This window comes from Tasmannia lanceolata, unplaced genomic scaffold (assembly GCF_043159265.1).
Source record: "Tasmannia lanceolata isolate RefF3 unplaced genomic scaffold, GAP_Taslan_0.1 ptg000011l, whole genome shotgun sequence".
NCBI classification, from domain to species: Eukaryota; Viridiplantae; Streptophyta; class Magnoliopsida; order Canellales; family Winteraceae; genus Tasmannia; species Tasmannia lanceolata.
The window spans coordinates 8,326,272-8,342,789 of NW_027518688.1; the positions used below are offsets into that span (position 1 = coordinate 8,326,272).

General features: G+C 45.8%; 1 protein-coding gene and 1 pseudogene across 1 annotated transcript; both read left to right on the top strand.

Annotated features, from left to right (window-relative positions):
• The first annotated feature begins 5,279 nt into the window (after positions 1-5,279).
• Positions 5,280-6,158, top strand: LOC143886129 (plastidic glucose transporter 4 pseudogene; annotated as a pseudogene).
• Positions 6,159-6,215: 57 nt separating this feature from the next.
• LOC143885845 (uncharacterized) lies at positions 6,216-6,942 on the top strand. The gene is made up of 3 exons (XM_077389896.1): positions 6,216-6,321; positions 6,377-6,690; positions 6,937-6,942. Exons 1-3 carry the CDS (start codon positions 6,216-6,218, stop codon positions 6,940-6,942), a joined length of 426 nt encoding a protein of 141 aa, XP_077246011.1.
• Positions 6,943-16,518: the final 9,576 nt, after the last annotated feature.

Below are 16,518 nucleotides of genomic sequence, written 5' to 3' on the forward strand. Positions count from 1 at the left end.
TAAACTGCGCAATTACAGCAGTCATCTCTTGAAAAAGGGCCCGCATCTCCCTTGGGGTCGGGGTAGGGTCTGAACGGTCCGATCGAGTCGGACTGCGCTCCCCTGGTGCCCCGACCTCTATCTGCGAGGCCAATCGCTCGCTTCTCCCTTCGCGGGGGGTTGTAGCCCGGGTCGTCCGGGAGGTTGGCTTATGCTTTCCGTGTTTTCCTACCATTGCTTAAGTGAGGTTCCGAACAGCTTTTTGTTACAGGGTCCCACGGATGGCGCCAAATCTGTTAGGTCTAAAATTGGTAACAGGTTATGGTAGGGCTGGATGGGCTGAGCTAACAAGTCACGGCTGAAGGGCTAGTGGAGTCCTGCGCTGCACAAGGGCACAGACAAGAAAGAAAAGGGTCAGAGGACCAACCCGGAGTGGTGCTCCGGACGGACGCTTCGACACTCAAGTCAGTATGAGCAGGAGTGCAGAGCAATGTCAGAGCAAAAGCTTAGAGTTTTGATTTTCAGATCCCTCACCTTAGCACAAGTGAAGGCTATTTATAGTGATTCTGAGCCACCTGTCTAGGACAGGTGGTGGCCTCTGTATGGGCCAGGTCTCATACCTAAGGAGGGCAAATGGAAGTCCCCGATTGGTCCAGGTGTCACACCTAGTAGGGACAGGTGTTGGCCTTCCAACGGTCCTTGTGAGGGCCACGTGCCAGCAGCCAATTGGATGCTGAGTTCGGACCCATCAGTGCTGAGTCCGCACCCATCAGTGCTGAGTCCGGACCCCATCAGTCATTAAGCCTCCTAAACCTGCAACCCTCAAAAATCAGAAACCTTACCAGGCCCCGACCTCTCAGGCCCTCTCTGAAGACCTCCACGCCTCAGGCCAGTCCAGCTGAAACAGAAAGGGACAGAACTACATCCAACCCCATCCCCCAGAGTTGACTCACCGATTCATACCATCCAACCCCGAGTCGAGTCTCCATTGTCTTCGGGCCCACCACCAAATCACCTGCCTTAACCCCCAACCCTCTGAATCAGGGAGAAGCTCCTAACCAGTGGAGAAATTTGTTCAGTGCTCCACTGATCAAAGTGGTTGATACCAAAATCAAATTCCACTCCCCCCTAGAATCTGATTCTGGCCCAAGGAGAGCACTCTTTGAAGAGGAGGACTTCGACAAAGCTATGAATATGTGGGAGCACTGCCTCCTTGGTTACTTTTTAGGTATTCGTCCCTATTATCTCTCCCTGAAATCTAACCTCCAAAGAAAATGGAACCCAAAAGGAGACTTTTCCCTTGTTGCCTTGCCAAATAGCTTCTTCCTCTTCAAATTTTCCAATAGTGAAGACTGTACTAAAGTCCTCGAGACTCACACCACCTATGGAGGCAGAACTCTCATCCTCCAAAAATGGACTCCAAATTGTGCCCTTGAAAAACTGAAGCTCTCTACAATTCCCCTTTGGATCAAGTTCCCTGCCTTGCACTTGAAGTTCTGGACCCCGACTGGATTGGGAAAGCTTGCAAGCCTGATAGATCAACCGTTGTACATTGACACCCAGACCGCAGAGGCCATCAGATTAACATATGCCAGAGTCTGTGTTGAAATCTCGGTTGATGATCCCCTCCCTAAAATAATACACATCCAAACCCTCTCAGGCATTGAAACTTGTGTTGTAAACTGTTAGAATTTTTAAAAGAAAAATTAAGTTGAAAAGAAGCTAATTTTTGGTGGAAAAAAATTGGAAGATGGCCAGACTCTTGCAGATTATAACATCAAGAAGGAATCAACTCTTCACTTGGTTTTGAGAGGTGGGACAATGATCAAAGTGAAAACACTAACTGGAAAGGAAATCGAAATTGATATTGAACCTACTGATACCATCGATCGGATTAAGGAACGAGTCGAGGAAAGAGAAGGGATATCCCTCTTACTCATCAAAGGCTTATTTATGATGGTAAGCAACTTCGTGATGATAAAACTGTTGGAGACATTGAGGATGGTTCGGTTCTTCAACTTGTGTTTTCCTTTAGGGGTGGTCAATGTTAGAGTAATTAGGTCAAGCAAGAGGTTGCTTGAAGCATTACACCCAAGGTATCTAATTTGGAATACCAAGTTTGTTGCCTCCAGCCCCTATATATATTAGATACACTAGGGTTTTAATAGGTTAGTGGGCTCTAGCCCAAATAGGTCCACTACACCGGTCCATTATCTTATTGGGCTTATATTAGAACATACATGGGTTATATTATATACCCAACAATCTCCTCCTATGTTCTACATATAGCACAATCCAATAGATAAATAGTGTAATGTTCAAAACAACATATTGAATCATCAACATCACCATATGGTCTATATCATAAAAGATCTGTAATCCAAATGAAAACATGAATCCTTTTATGACAAACCAAGAGTTTTAGATATACAACAAGCTAAACTCAACCAAAAGGTAGTTTCACATATAAGTGAACCCCACTAATCTTAGATGAATTCATTCATGAGGTATGATTCTCATCGAGATCCAAAATAAAGTTCCACAAAAAAGTGAACTCTATGCATACTGAAATGTAAGCATAGTCTTTATGACTTTAGAAGATTTACTCATCAAGTAAGTCATCTTCATCAAAGTCCAAATCAAGACAAGCTCCTCCTTTTCGCCAATCCCTGTGAATTACCAAATATGGATTTCATGAAAATGAATCCAATCATTTGTGTAAAACACTAAATTATCTGGTTCTACCTGAAGAAGAACTTAGTACAATTCCATAATTCACGAAAGTATCTAGTTCTACCTGAAGAAGAACTTAGTACAATTCAAAATGGCTGAAAAAGTATCAGTATCACTCTCACTTTTCCTTTTTTTTTTATTATGGGCAAGCTGGGTTTAGGCAGGACCCCTACTAGATGTATTAGATAAAAAAGAAAGATACACATAAGCAAACCCTCTACATGCAGAGGGAAACAATAAGGGAAAGAAACCAAAACAAAAGGCCCAACCAAGCACAAGAGCAAACACAAAAGAGAGGACATCAACTCCTACACTAACAACCAAGACACTATACTTTGTATTTCGAGGACGACTAATAAGCATGGGAGTCATTCATCCTCTGACTCATCTTCCTGGCTCTCTGACTCTTCCCTAAAATCTGGTGTTTCTTTCTACTCACCTCCTGCCATGCTTCATTTTCATGAGGTTGCGAGTCAGCTATGGTGTGGTGACCAGAAGGTTCAGCAGGTTCAACAGAGGGAGGAACTAAATGTTCTTTAGGAAGATTTTCATCTTCATCATCTTCATGATTACTTTGCAGTTGGGGACATTTCTCCATCGTTGGGGTAGTGTCATCAATATCTTGGAGGGCATCAAAACAATTTGGGTGAAGGTTACCTTTAGTTTCTGACTTTGAAGGACCCATGGGAGGCACACTAGAGTTGACAATTGTGGAGGTAGTAGGGATGGAACTAATAGGAATAGAGGTCTTCTAAACCGGCCTCCACATTTGCCTGGGTTGGGATTGCACTTGCTTAATCTGATGATGACAATCTTCTGATCTGTGGCTAAAATCTTTACAAAAGGAACAAGCTTAAGGCTTCCAATCATTGGCTACGTGTTGTAGACACCCCATTTTGACCGTACCTTGAGCCTCCCGTGTTTGAGTAAAAATCCAACCAAATTAATCACTTAGGGTCCCAAACTCCACCCTTAGCTATGTCAAGGTCCCACCAAGGTCCCTATAAAATTTCGTAGAAATCCGAGCGCGTTTACCTGGCGAACGGGCCGAGAGAAGGTCGTGGTATAAACCAAAAGGGGAGTGGATTATCCTAGATGGGGCTGTCCAAGGTAATAGAGGGGGTGCGAATTTGGTATCTCCTTATATAAAGCCTATTTTTCGTTAAAAAAAAGGGGGAGAAAAAGAGGATTTCATTTTTTTCTAGAGAGGAGAAATTCCCAAAAATCTGCCAAGCCCTAGCTCATTTTTTCGTCTTCTCCGGCGAAATCTACCGGATTCCGGTAAACCCCGGCCATGACTCCTTGTTCTCCGGTCAAGTTCCGAGCGCATAGATCCAAAGATTCCGATCAAACTCCATTGATTCCGAGGAAGAAAGAAAAAAATCAAGAGTAGATCTGCAAAGAGAGAGGGAAAGAGGCCTCATTTTCATTTTTGCAGAACAGAGAGAGGGAGATCTGAGAGAGAAAAACCTATTTCTTCCTCCCCGATCATCTTCTCCGGCGAGGATCCGACGAATCCGGCTATTCCTCCGGTCAATCGTACTCTTATCTTCTTTTTTACATTCTTTTCCTCCATTTCTAAGCTGCTTCATCATCCTTTCTTTGAATTTCTATATAAAATTCGATCTTCATCAGATCTGAAGTTTTTTTTAAGAGAATCATAGTTTTATAATTTGATTTTAGAGAGAGAAACTCTCGATTTTAAGAGAGAGGAAATAGATCTGGTTCCTTTTCCTTTTCTTCCGATCATCTTCCCCGGTGACCTCGTCGGAGCTCCGGCCGGTCGATATCAACTTGTTATCTCGCTCTTCTACTTATCTCTAATCCTAGAGCTTGCTATTATACTTTAGATCTGAAGAAAAAAGAGAGAGAGAAACATTTTTCCCAAACCTCTGAGCTCTAATCCTAGCTTTCTTCTCCGATCAAAATTCCGGTCAGCTTCAGTTTTCTGTCATCATCTCCTTCTTCTCTACTTCCTAAACCCTAAGTCTAAATCACTTCTCCTGGATTCAATTAATTTTGCTGAGCCTCGATTATCATCAGCGAAGACCGGACATCACCCTGAAGGTTTGGGATTCTCAAGAAGGATTAGGAAGGTATTTCTCCTTTTCACATTGCTCTATTGTTTTCTCTTAGATTTGTAACATGCTGATCAGTTTTGTATGATGATTTCATGAATTTTGAGCTGATTGATGTACCTAATTTTTTTCATTCTAGTTCAATATGTGTATCTACAGTTATGATTTTGGATCATCTTTGGAGCTTAACTATATTTGTTCCTTAAAATTGCATTATTTGGTTAACTTGTGTATTTAGTGAGTTTTATAGACTGAATTGTTCCTACTTGAATCTACATGATATTTGGTTATGATTGAATTGTGTTTTGATATAAAAATCGTATTCAAGTTCAATAGTTCTGTCCCGAATGTATAGACTTGTACATTGAACTGGTTCCCTATGCTTTGATACCTAGTTTAGAGGCTAATTTTTCATATAAGGTTATGCTATGAGGATTATATTTCGGGGCATAAATCTCAATGATTGAAAGTGGATAATGAAAACTGTGTTCCCTGAATGCATCGCTTGTGATAATTGGACGCTTACTTGCTGGCATTGGAATTGGTATCTCCTCTGCCATTGTGCTACTTTACATATCTGAGATATCACCAACGGAGATTCGTGGTGCACTTGGATCTGTCATCCAGTTTTTTATTTGTGTTGGAATTCTTGCTGCTTTGGTGGCTGGATTGCCTTTATCGGAAATTCCTCTATGGTGGAGGTCAATGTTCGGTATTGGAGTTGTTCCCTCTGTCCTAATGGCATTGGGGATGGCTATTTCGCCAGAGGGTCCTCGTTTTTTTTTTAGCAAGGGAAAATTTCTCAAGTTGAAACAGCTATAAAGACACTCTTTGGAAAAGAGAAAGTTTCCGAGGTTATGAATGATTTAAGAGCAGGTGGCCAGGGATCGACAGAACAGGATGCCAGTTTGGTTTGACCTTTTCAGTACACGTTATTGGAAAGTTGTGAGTGTGAGGGCAGCACTGTTTTTGTTTCAGCAGCTAGCTGGAATCAATGCTGTGGTGTACTATTCAACTTCTGTGTTTCGGAGTGCTGGAATTGCTTTTGATGTTGCAGCAAGTGCTTTTGTTGGGGCATCAAATGTCTTTGGCACTGCCATCGCATCTACTTTGATGGACAAGCAAGGAAGAAAAAGTCTTCTAATCATTAGCTTTACTGGAATGGCTGCGTCAATGTTGCTTCTTTCCTTATCCTTCACTTCGAAGGTCTTAGCACCATATTCTAGCACCCTTGCCATTGTTGGCACAGTCCTCTATGTGCTCTCCTTTTCCCTGGGTACTGTTTCCGTTCTAGCTCTTCTACTTCCAGAGATATTCGCGTCTAGAATCAGAGCTAAGGCTGTTGCTTTGTCCTTGGGCATGCATTAGATTGAAATTTTCTTGAAGTCTGGGTTGATATTTGCTGGGAAGTTTGACGATAATAACATGGCCGTTTCCCCAACAATGCTTGTGAACATGCAGAATCCTTTAGAATCTGACATGAGCACGGGTGTTCCTTACAATTCCATGGATCACCACATAGGTTTGGCAAGTAAGGCTCCATCAATTCCTTTGCAGTAAAACATGTACCCATCTTTGGTTGGAAGGGGTAGTGGACCTGCCCAAAATCCGCAGAGATCGATGTCAGATGCCGAAAACATGGCATGCTAGCCTCAATCTCAGTTATGGCAGAGGCCGTGCTCGGATGACAGTAATATACTTACCCAACAAGAGGAGCTTACAATTGAAGGGGTCCACAATTCGTATGTCTAATGTCTATTCTCAAGGGTTATTGAGTTCTCTTGCTGATGCACTGCAAAGCTCAGGCATAGATCTGTCACAAGCCAACATCTCTATTCAGATTGATCTTGGTAAGCGAGCAACTAGTAGTAGACCGATCACTACCATGGCCTGTGCCAAGGTACGTAACTACCTACATTGGGTTAACTTACCCTGTTACTAATTTTTAAGCTCTCTCATTTCTTGGGAGCATAAGTCAATAAAAGTTCGAAAGCAAAACCATGGATTGCACTGATGGTTTGAAAACAAAGCCATGATCAAACTGCCAACCTGAAAACAGAACTGCCTAAGTACTTGGATGAAAGTATAGCTCTATTTTTTCGCCTATGAGCAAAGCCTCTTTATGTTTTAATTGCGGCATTTGCAGGGATGATTTCCATTGTACTGCGGCAAAAGCCTATCCTAAGAAATTTGTCATTTTAAACTTGGTTTTGTATTTTTGGCCAGTTGGTTTGGTCTAGTGGAACAAATCCTAATGCACTTGCATCTTTTCTCTTGCTTTGCAATATAGGATCATGAGGACCCTTCATCTAGGAATCGGGCGATGAAGGCGTTAGCCCAAGCCCATTATTAGGGACTTGCTCAGTCTAAGTAGCACTCCTCTCTTTTATTTAAAAGACTTGCCCAAGTCTTTTAGATGTGCATCCCTTAACAATAGAATCCCCTCTCATTGTAAGGATAATGATAGTGCTAGCTGGAGCCTACCTCTTTTAGGGAGACAGTGCTGCCCTCACACTCACAACTTTCCAATAACGTGTACTGAAAAGGTCAAACCAAACTGGCATCCTGTTCTGTCGATCCCTGGCCACCTGCTCTTAAATCATTCATAACCTCGGAAACTTTCTCTTTTCCAAAGAGTGTCTTTATAGCTGTTTCAGCTTGATAAATTTTCCCTTGCTAAAAAAAAAACGAGGACCCTCTGGCGAAATAGCCATCCCCAATGCCATTAGGACAGAGGGAACAACTCCAATACCAAACATTGACCTCCACCATAGAGGAATTCCCGATAAAGGCAATCCAGCCACCAAAGCAGCAAGAATTCCAACACAAATAAAAAATTGGATGACAGATCCAAGTGCACCACGAATCTCCGTTGGTGATATCTCAGATATGTAAAGTAGCACAATGGCAGAGGAGATACCAATTCCAATGCCAGCAAGTAAGCGTCCAATTATCACAAGCGATGCATTCAGGGAACACAGTTTTCATTATCCACTTTCAATCATTGAGATTTATGCCCCGAAATATAATCCTCATAGCATAACCTTATATGAAAAATTAGCCTCTAAACTAGGTATCAAAGCACAGGGAACCAGTTCAATGAACAAATCTATACATTCGGGACAGAACTATTGAACTTGAATACGATTTTTATATCCAAACACAATTCAATCATAACCAAATATCATGTAGATTCAAGTAGGAACAATTCAGTCTATAAAACTCACTAAATACACACGTTAACCAAATAATGCAATTTTAAGGAACAAATATAGTTAAGCTCCAAAGATGATCCAAAATCATAACTGTAGATACACATATTGAACTAGAATGAAAAAAATTAGGTACATCAATCAGCTCAAAATTCATGAAATCATCATACAAAACTGATCAGCATGTTACAAATCTAAGAGAAAATAATAGAGCAATGTGAAAAGGAGAAATACCTTCCTAATCCTTCTTGAGAATCCCAAACCTTCAGGGTGATGTCCGGTCTTTGCTGATGATAATCGAGGCTCAGCAAAATTAATTGAATCCAGGAGAAGTGATTTAGACTTAGGGTTTAGGAAGTAGAGAAGAAGGAGATGATGACAGAAAACTGAAGCTGACCGGAATTTTGATCGGAGAAGAAAGCTAGGATTAGAGCTCAGAGGTTTGGGAAAAATGTTTCTCTCTCTCTTTTTTCTTCAGATCTAAAGTATAATAGCAAGCTCTAGGATTAGAGATAAGTAGAAGAGCGAGATAACAAGTTGATATCGACCGGCCGGAGCTCCGACGAGGTCACCGGGGAAGATGATCGGAAGAAAAGGAAAAGGAACCAGATCTATTTCCTCTCTCTTAAAATCGAGAGTTTCTCTCTCTAAAATCAAATTATAAAACTATGATTCTCTTAAAAAAAAACTTCAGATCTGATGAAGATCGAATTTTATATAGAAATTCAAAGAAAGGATGATGAAGCAGCTTAGAAATGGAGGAAAAGAATGTAAAAAAGAAGATAAGAGTACGATTGACCGGAGGAATAGCCGGATTCGTCGGATCCTCGCCGGAGAAGATGATCGGGGAGGAAGAAATAGGTTTTTCTCTCTCAGATCTCCCTCTCTCTGTTCTGCAAAAATGAAAATGAGGCCTCTTTCCCTCTCTCTTTGCAGATCTACTCTTGATTTTTTTCTTTCTTCCTCGGAATCAATGGAGTTTGATCGGAATCTTTGGATCTATGCGCTCGGAACTTGACCGGAGAACAATGAGTCATGGCCGGGGTTTACCGGAATCCGGTAGATTTCGCCGGAGAAGACGAAAAAATGAGCTAGGGCTTGGCAGATTTTTGGGAATTTCTCCTCTCTCCCTCTCTGTAAATTTTTAGAAAAAAATGAAATCCTCTTTTTCTTCCCCTTTTTTTTTAACGAAAAATAGGCTTTATATAAGGAGATACCAAATTCGCACCCCCTCTATTACCTTGGACAGCCCCATCTAGGATAATCCACTCCCCTTTTGGTTTATACCACGACATTCTCTCGGCCCGTTCGCTAGGCAAATGCGCTCGGATTTCTACGAAATTTTATAGGGACCTTGGTGGGACCTTGACATAGCTAAGGGTTGAGTTTGGGACCCTAAGTGATTAATTTGGTTGGGTTTTTAATCAAACACGGGAGGCTCAAGGTACGGTCAAAATGGAGTGTCTACACGTGTTGGATGATCTCTCCTGAGGAAGTACGAAGTTTGATGGAGTCTGGAAGAGGTTGCGCTGCATTAACTAGCACACACAATCTTGCATAATTTAGTCTGGAGGCCTCTGCGGTGTGAGTATCCATGTAGAGAGGCTTCCCAATCAAACTAGCAATTCTACTGAGACAATGGTTATTCCAAAACTTCAGATGAAGACCATGGAGTCTGATCCATATTGGGATTTCCAGCAGCTGCTTTTTCTCCATTGCAATGTTGGGATCCCATCTTCCGTGTCTCTTTTTCTTTCTATAGTAAGCATTTTTCCCTTTCGGTGTTAATTAGGAAAATTAAATTAGACCGAAAGTTGAGAGAATGTAAAGTGTATGAGGGTATGACTGAGAAGAAATGGTAAGGAGTGTTACTTTTTCCTATTTCGATAACCCAGAGAGAGAATGAGAGAAAAAGAATAGGTGCTCTAGGACTCGTCATGTGACTCTTCCTCGCGACAACCTAACATTAGTTCCACCTTGACAAAATTGGGTGTCTACACCTAGTTGATACTAAGTCCATTATAATCAAACCACACTTTGATAAGATGGATAACTCTCTCCAAACCCATACATCTGTCCACGTTCTTCAAGTGCTCTCTCCAGCTGACCGGGAGAAAAACTATAGTTATTACAGGAAGTTCTCACAAACTGTTACACTTCAACACTTCAACTCTGGGATTATATGGATGCATGGCACCATGTAATTTATTTCCAATGAATTCCCATTCATGGTTTTCTATGTTCAAAACAAATCAAAGTTTTCCCTTTTGGTTTAGTGAATGGTGGCACTACTTTGGCCCTATTCCTGAAATCCTTCCACCTTCAGCCTATGAAGGATTCTAGCTGTTTTAAAGAAAATTCAATCCTTCTGAAAGCAATCAAATGTTCTTTTTCCTTCTCCACTTCTTCTCAATATTCTTCATTTCATGGATAATTTCATGGGATTTCTCAATCCATTCCTTTACATCCCCTTTCAACCGCCATGCCTAAGTTGAAGCTTTCGAGTAAAATGGTGGGCTAAGTTTAATCATGACAAGATTTCGGTATCAGCATTGATGGCGTCTGAATCCGGGTCTGCGATCGCGCGGTCGGTAGAGGGCCTCCGCGGGGTCTGCAATCACAAACAAAGGGGGTCAGGGGGTCCGGGGTGGATCCCGGACGACCACTTCGACACCCAAGTCAGATCCTTCGACCAATCAATATAAAGGACAGCGAGAAGAGGAGGGGGTTCGATCAGGTTTAGCAGGACCAAGGCGCGGGTTCTTTTCTGGGTGTGCGGATGAGTGGGTCGGAGGGGACTAACAGGGATAGTGGGATTAAGTTCCTAGTCTCCTCTGTTGTTGCCTCGCCTCTTTTTCCGGTTGTTATGCGGGAGCTGAGAAAAATTGATGTCTTTCAAAAAACGTGGATCCCTCTCTTCTTCCCTTCCCTCCCTTTTAAAGGGAGGCGCGCGGACCTTTTCATCATTATGGAGATAAAACCTTCCTTTGCAGGATTGGGCCGTTCTCCTACTCCGCCGGCGCGCGTGGCTTTGCCGAATATTTCCTTCCATAACTTGTGATGATGAGGCCTGTACTGCGAGAGAGCGACACGCGTCGTGATCGTATGGTCTTGCCATTTCCCAACGCCTTTCTTTATGATGGTTAGGCTTTATTGGTGCATGGACGACACGTGGCGAGATCTGAGAGCGACGCCGTATTTATGTCCCATCATAACACCCCCTTACTCCTTTGGTCCATTGAATGGGCCAAGGGAGTAACGTTTTGGTCGAGCGACGTCATGGTGAGGGCATTTATGGGAGCTCCGGAGTACGAGGAGGCGTGCCGTTTTATCCGGCGGCCATCCCCGGGAAGTGGTAGCGTCATTATGTGGGTCACCTTGTTTCGAGACACGAGGTTTTCTTCCTTGAGCTTGAAAAAGGAAGATTACCCCGGCGCTCTGTTGTGGCCTCTCGCCCCCTCTATTTCTGAGGTAGGTGTTTCTCCGTGCCCTTTTTCAACAACATGTCTGGTTCCCCTTTGCGATTTAGGGGCAAGGCCTGTCTTTCCGAGGAATCGTCGAGTGACCCCGACTTGTCTTCCGATTCGGAGGAGGACCTTGCGGTTCGTCGGAAGAGGGCTAGGAGGGACTCGGGCCCTTCCTCGGGCTTTCCCCCCCTTCGCCTTTCCTCCTTGCCTAGGGAGTACAAGTTGTCTCGGTCCCGTGTCGCCAGGGAGTGGTCTTTTTTCTCCCGAGCCTATCACCAGGGAATGGAACTGCGTGGCCGTGTTTCGAAGATGGGTAAGGAGGTCGAGGACTTGAAGCGGGAGAACGAGGCTTTGCAGAAAAAGGTTCACTCCCTCAATGAGCAGCTGCTGGAATATGAGGTGGACCCCTTGCTGGAGAGCTCCTGAGAAGAGGAGGGGAACCCTTCGGGAGAGGAGTCTTCTTTCGATTAGTTTCTGGCCTTTCCTGTTTTTCTGTGTGTTTTTTTTTCTTCTTCTTCCCCTTTCCTATCGGGGATTTTGGGGCCTGTGTGCCCTATGCTTTGTTTCTTATTCCCCCTCCTTTTTGTAGGCCTGTGGCTCAGGAGGATGTGAATGGACGATCTTCAGGAGTTTGTGCCGTGTCTCTTTGTGTTGCTTTTTCCATATGTTTGGTTTTTTTTTGTTCACCGTGTTTGGCATAGATTATCTTTGTTGCGAGGAATTGTGGCGTTTTGTTAGAACCTGTGCGGGATTCAGAGTCTTTTCCTAGCGCGTGTAGTTTCCTTCACCTGTTGTGTTTGTGCGCCATGGTCTCCTGCCGGGGCTCCGGGCCTGAGCGCGCGTTTTTCCTCTAGTGGAATTGAGGTCGGACCTCTCTGCTTGGTTTCCCACCTCCGGACCCTTCCCTTTTATTAGGTGGGGAGGAGTTGGAAGTGATTTGTTTGAGGAAGTGACACGTGTCGAACTCGTACGGTCTTGCCGTTTCCCATCGCCTTTCTTTATGATGGTTAGGCAGTGTTGGTGCATGGGCGGCACGTGGCGAGATCTAAGAGCAGCGCCGTTTTTATGTCTCATCATAACACTACCTTTGGTCTGTTGAATGGACCAAGGGAGCAGGCTTGTTTACCTGGTTAAGGAATATCGTGACGAAGGCATTTATGAGAGCTTTGGGATACGAAAGGACGTGCTGTTTCGTCCGGCGATTCCTTCCCGAGGAATTGTGGTGCCATCACGCGGTGCTGGCCGGTCATCCAATAGGAAACGGACACGCGTAGGGCAAGTTGCTTCGTTTTCCTACCCAAGGATTTCCCATAGGGTTTATAAGGGGTGAGTTCTCCCGCTTTTTATGCAGATCGCCCTTTCGCTCCTTTCTCCTTTTTTGCTTATTTTCGGCCTCTCTTCGGGCTCGTCAGAGATGTCGTCGTCTTTCCAGGGTCTCTCTGTAAGTGGCGAGGGGAGAGTTGATACCGAGGGGAGTCCTCCCAGTAGCTCCGAGACAAACCCTGACGGGTTGGGGCCTCAGCAAACAATTCCCGAGAGGAACCCGGCTCAAGGGCTTCCCCCGCGCTCTCATCCTCCTCCCCTTTACGAGAGGGAGTCCCATGAAGCCTTTGTTCATCGCCACCGCTTGTTCTTCTCTTATGTCCATCGTAGGAAAATGGAGGTCTGTAGCCGGATGACGACCATGGATCGAGAGATAGCAGCCAACGACTTGTTGAGGAACCGGGTGAGGTGGCTAAATGACCAGACCCGATTTGTCGAGGATCCAGGTTGGGGGAGCTCTTCGGAGGAGGAGCATAGCGATAAGGACCTTTCCGACGCGGAAAACTCTTTCAGTGGCTAGTCGCTCTGGGCTGGAGGCGGTGGGGTGAGTGGGATTCTGGAGGGGCTCTTTCCCTTTTTCTCTCCCCTCCCCTCCCCCGTTTTTTTTAATTTTTTTTATTTTTTATTGGGGGTCTTGGGGGCCCAGGCCTGCGTGCCCTTATCTTTTTGTCTTCGCTCTCCTCCCCCTTTTTTTTTGTAGGCCCGTGGGCCAGAAGGAAATAGTTATGAATGGCTCTCTCTCTTTTTTTTGTATTTACGACTTGTACCTTATGTATCCTTTTCCTTTGCATAATAGCCGAATTATTCCTAGCGGAGTGGTAGAGGTAAGACCGGGTTTTTGCCATGTGACCCGAGCCCTTTTCGCTGTGCTTGGTATTTTTTCTTCTGGTGGTATTGTGTACCGGATCCTTGTGATGGGTCCCGAGCCTTTCTCGACCGTACGTGGTATTTTCCATCTGGTGAATTTGCATGCCGAGCCCTTGTGATGGGTCCCGGGCCTTTCCCGACCGTACGTGGTATTTTCCATCTTGTGGAATTGTATGCTGGGCCCTTGTGATGGGTAACGAGCCTTTCCCGACCGTACGTGGTATTCTTCACCTTGTGGAGTTGTATGGCGGGCCCTTGTGATGGGTCCCGAGCCTTTTCCCACCGTACGTGGTATTTTCTATCTTGTGGAATTGTGTGCCGGGCCCTTGTGATGGGTAACGAGCCTTTCCCGACCGTACGTGGTATTTTCCATCTTGTGGAATTGTATGTCGGGCCCTTGTGATGGGTCCTGAGTATTTTCTCACCGTACGTGGTATTTTCCATTCGGACCCTTTCTTCCCCTTAGGTGGGTAGAATTTAGGGATGGCTTGCTAGGGAAGTCACCTAGTGGTAGGGGTAGCAACGTCTTTTCAGTCGGGGGTATGGAGCTTTCGATTTTCGGCGGTTCCCTCGAATTTCCCAATCGGCGTCACGTGTGCGCGTCCCATCGGATTAGAAGGAAAGGGAGACCAATCGACGCGTGTTGAAACCCTAGCTCTTTTTAAAGCCTTTTTAGGGATTTCATTCTTTGTTTCATTTCTTCGTCTTCCTCGGGTGAAGCGGGCTTTCTTCTGCAGCGATTTTTCTACGTGTTACTCTTCACCAACTTTCTTCTGGTTTTTCCTCGTTTGTCTGCCCTGGTGAGTTCTGTGCTTTTTATTCTGCCCGACATTTGATTGTTTTACGATGTCTGTCGCAACCGGTTCTCAGAGTCCGTCTTCCGAGTCAGTAGAAGTAGTGGAGAGGGCTCCGCCAAGGAAAAGGAGGCGGTTGGTAAAGGGCGGGGGCGGCGACTCTCGAGATGTACAGCTGCCCAGGGAGTCGGAGGATAGCTCCGGGGCTTCTGGATCGTCGTTGGAGGCCGCTCCCTTGGAATCTCCTGCTCGAGTCTCTTCCGCTTGTGAGGCGGAGATTAGGGACATTCGGTCTGATGCCGTTATCCGCCCTGGTCGGGTGGCGTGTTATAGGAGTACCTTGGAAGAGGGGGCGGCGGAGAAGATTAGGAGGGAGTTTCACATTCCCGACGATTATGGGATTAGGGTTCCTTCCTCTGAGGAGGGGGTGTGTGAGGGTATCACGGAGGAAGAAGTAGCTTTCTACGTGGAGGCTTTCCGGGCGGGGATTAGGTTTCCACTCTTGGGTATTATAGTAGAGGCCCTCGAGTTTTACCGGGTGGCCCCCTCCCAACTGGCGCCTAATAGTTGGCGTACTCTCTTAGCCTTTGTGGCCAAGGCGGGTCTTCACAAGATTCAGCCTACCCTCCCTCTGCTCCGGGGTTGTGTTGCCCTTAGCCCGTTGGTGAAAGGGGAGGACAGCTGGTTGTATCTGACCCAGCGTCCTCAGGTAAAAATTGCGGCGAACTTGCCTTCTTCCATTAAGAAGTGGAAGGAGGAGTACGTGTTCATTATTCCTCCGTCGGACGCCGGTTGGGGCTTCCCTCGTTCTTGGAGGCGCTCCGTTGAGTGGCGAAGGAAGTCCCTCCCCGACGAGTCCGACTGTAGTAAGTTTGACTTGGGGAAGCTCGCCTCTGGGGAGGCTATTGATGTTTCTGAGTTTATATGGGAGAGGGGTCTGAAGAGGCTCAGTTTGCTGGGAGCTATGGAGAGGAGGGTCCGCTGTACGGGCGAAGAAACGGGGGAGAGTTCCGCCAGTCATCGCGGTGAGCCTTTTTCCCTGGGTTTGTCCATATGCGCCTTAAGCATATTTTTTTTTTGAGTTGTTGTTTTTCTTTGCTCTGAGTGGTTGTTGTTCTTCTGTTTTTGGCAGCAGGTATGTCTTCTTCCGGTGATGCTGGCAGGGGAAAGGGGGTCGCGGCGGCGGCGACAAAGGGTCCTGTGAGCAGTAAGAAGATTCCCTCCGGTTTTATGGCCGCGGCCAGGTTGGACCGATCGCAAACTAGGCTTCTCATATCCACGCCATCTAGCTCCTCTTGTCGACCTGTAGGAGAAAAGGGTACGGCCAGGTCTCCTCATCGGGAGTTGGAGCCTTCCGCCAAGAGGGTTGCCCCTTCTTGCGCTAAACAGGGGAAGGCTGGCCGTGCGGTGCGTCCTCCTGCCTTTACGGAGGATGTGCCGAGTCGGCTGGAAGGGTCAGTTATGACCAAGCTGCTTCTGGAGCGGATGGAGCTTTCTTCACAGTGCTTTCGAACGCGGGGAGAGCTATTTAAACCCGACTGGAAGATTGGTGTCAAGGATGGCATCCTTGCCAATCCCCGGGTCGGGGTGGAGCTAGGGGTGACAACCGCCCTTCCTGGCGATGAGGCTGAGTTAGAAGGCTTCGACCGCAAGGCCCTGGGGGCTCGATATTTTCAGTCAACGTCCTGCGTAAGTACCGGGTGGCCTGCTTCCCTGCTTGTGTTTTTCCCTTTTTGTTGCCTTTGAGACCGTAAGTGGAAATTTCCTAACGGTTTGCTTCTTGCAGGCTCAAAGTTACGCCAGGAAGATGGTGCAGTATCTGGTCGAGGATGAGTCTGAGATAGGTGCTTTCGAGGAGCGAGTCCGAAACTGAGCGAGGACTTGGAGAAGGCCCAGGCAAAAAAAGTGGCGCTTGATGGTACTGTTTCCCAACTTCGGGTGGACCTCCGGCAGACAGTGGATGGGAGAAGCCGTGCGGAAGATAGATTGGTGGTGGCTCGATAGAAGCACGCTGAGGAGCTGGCGAGGGTGCGGAAGGAATGGCGGGATTCCGAGGAGTTTCTCA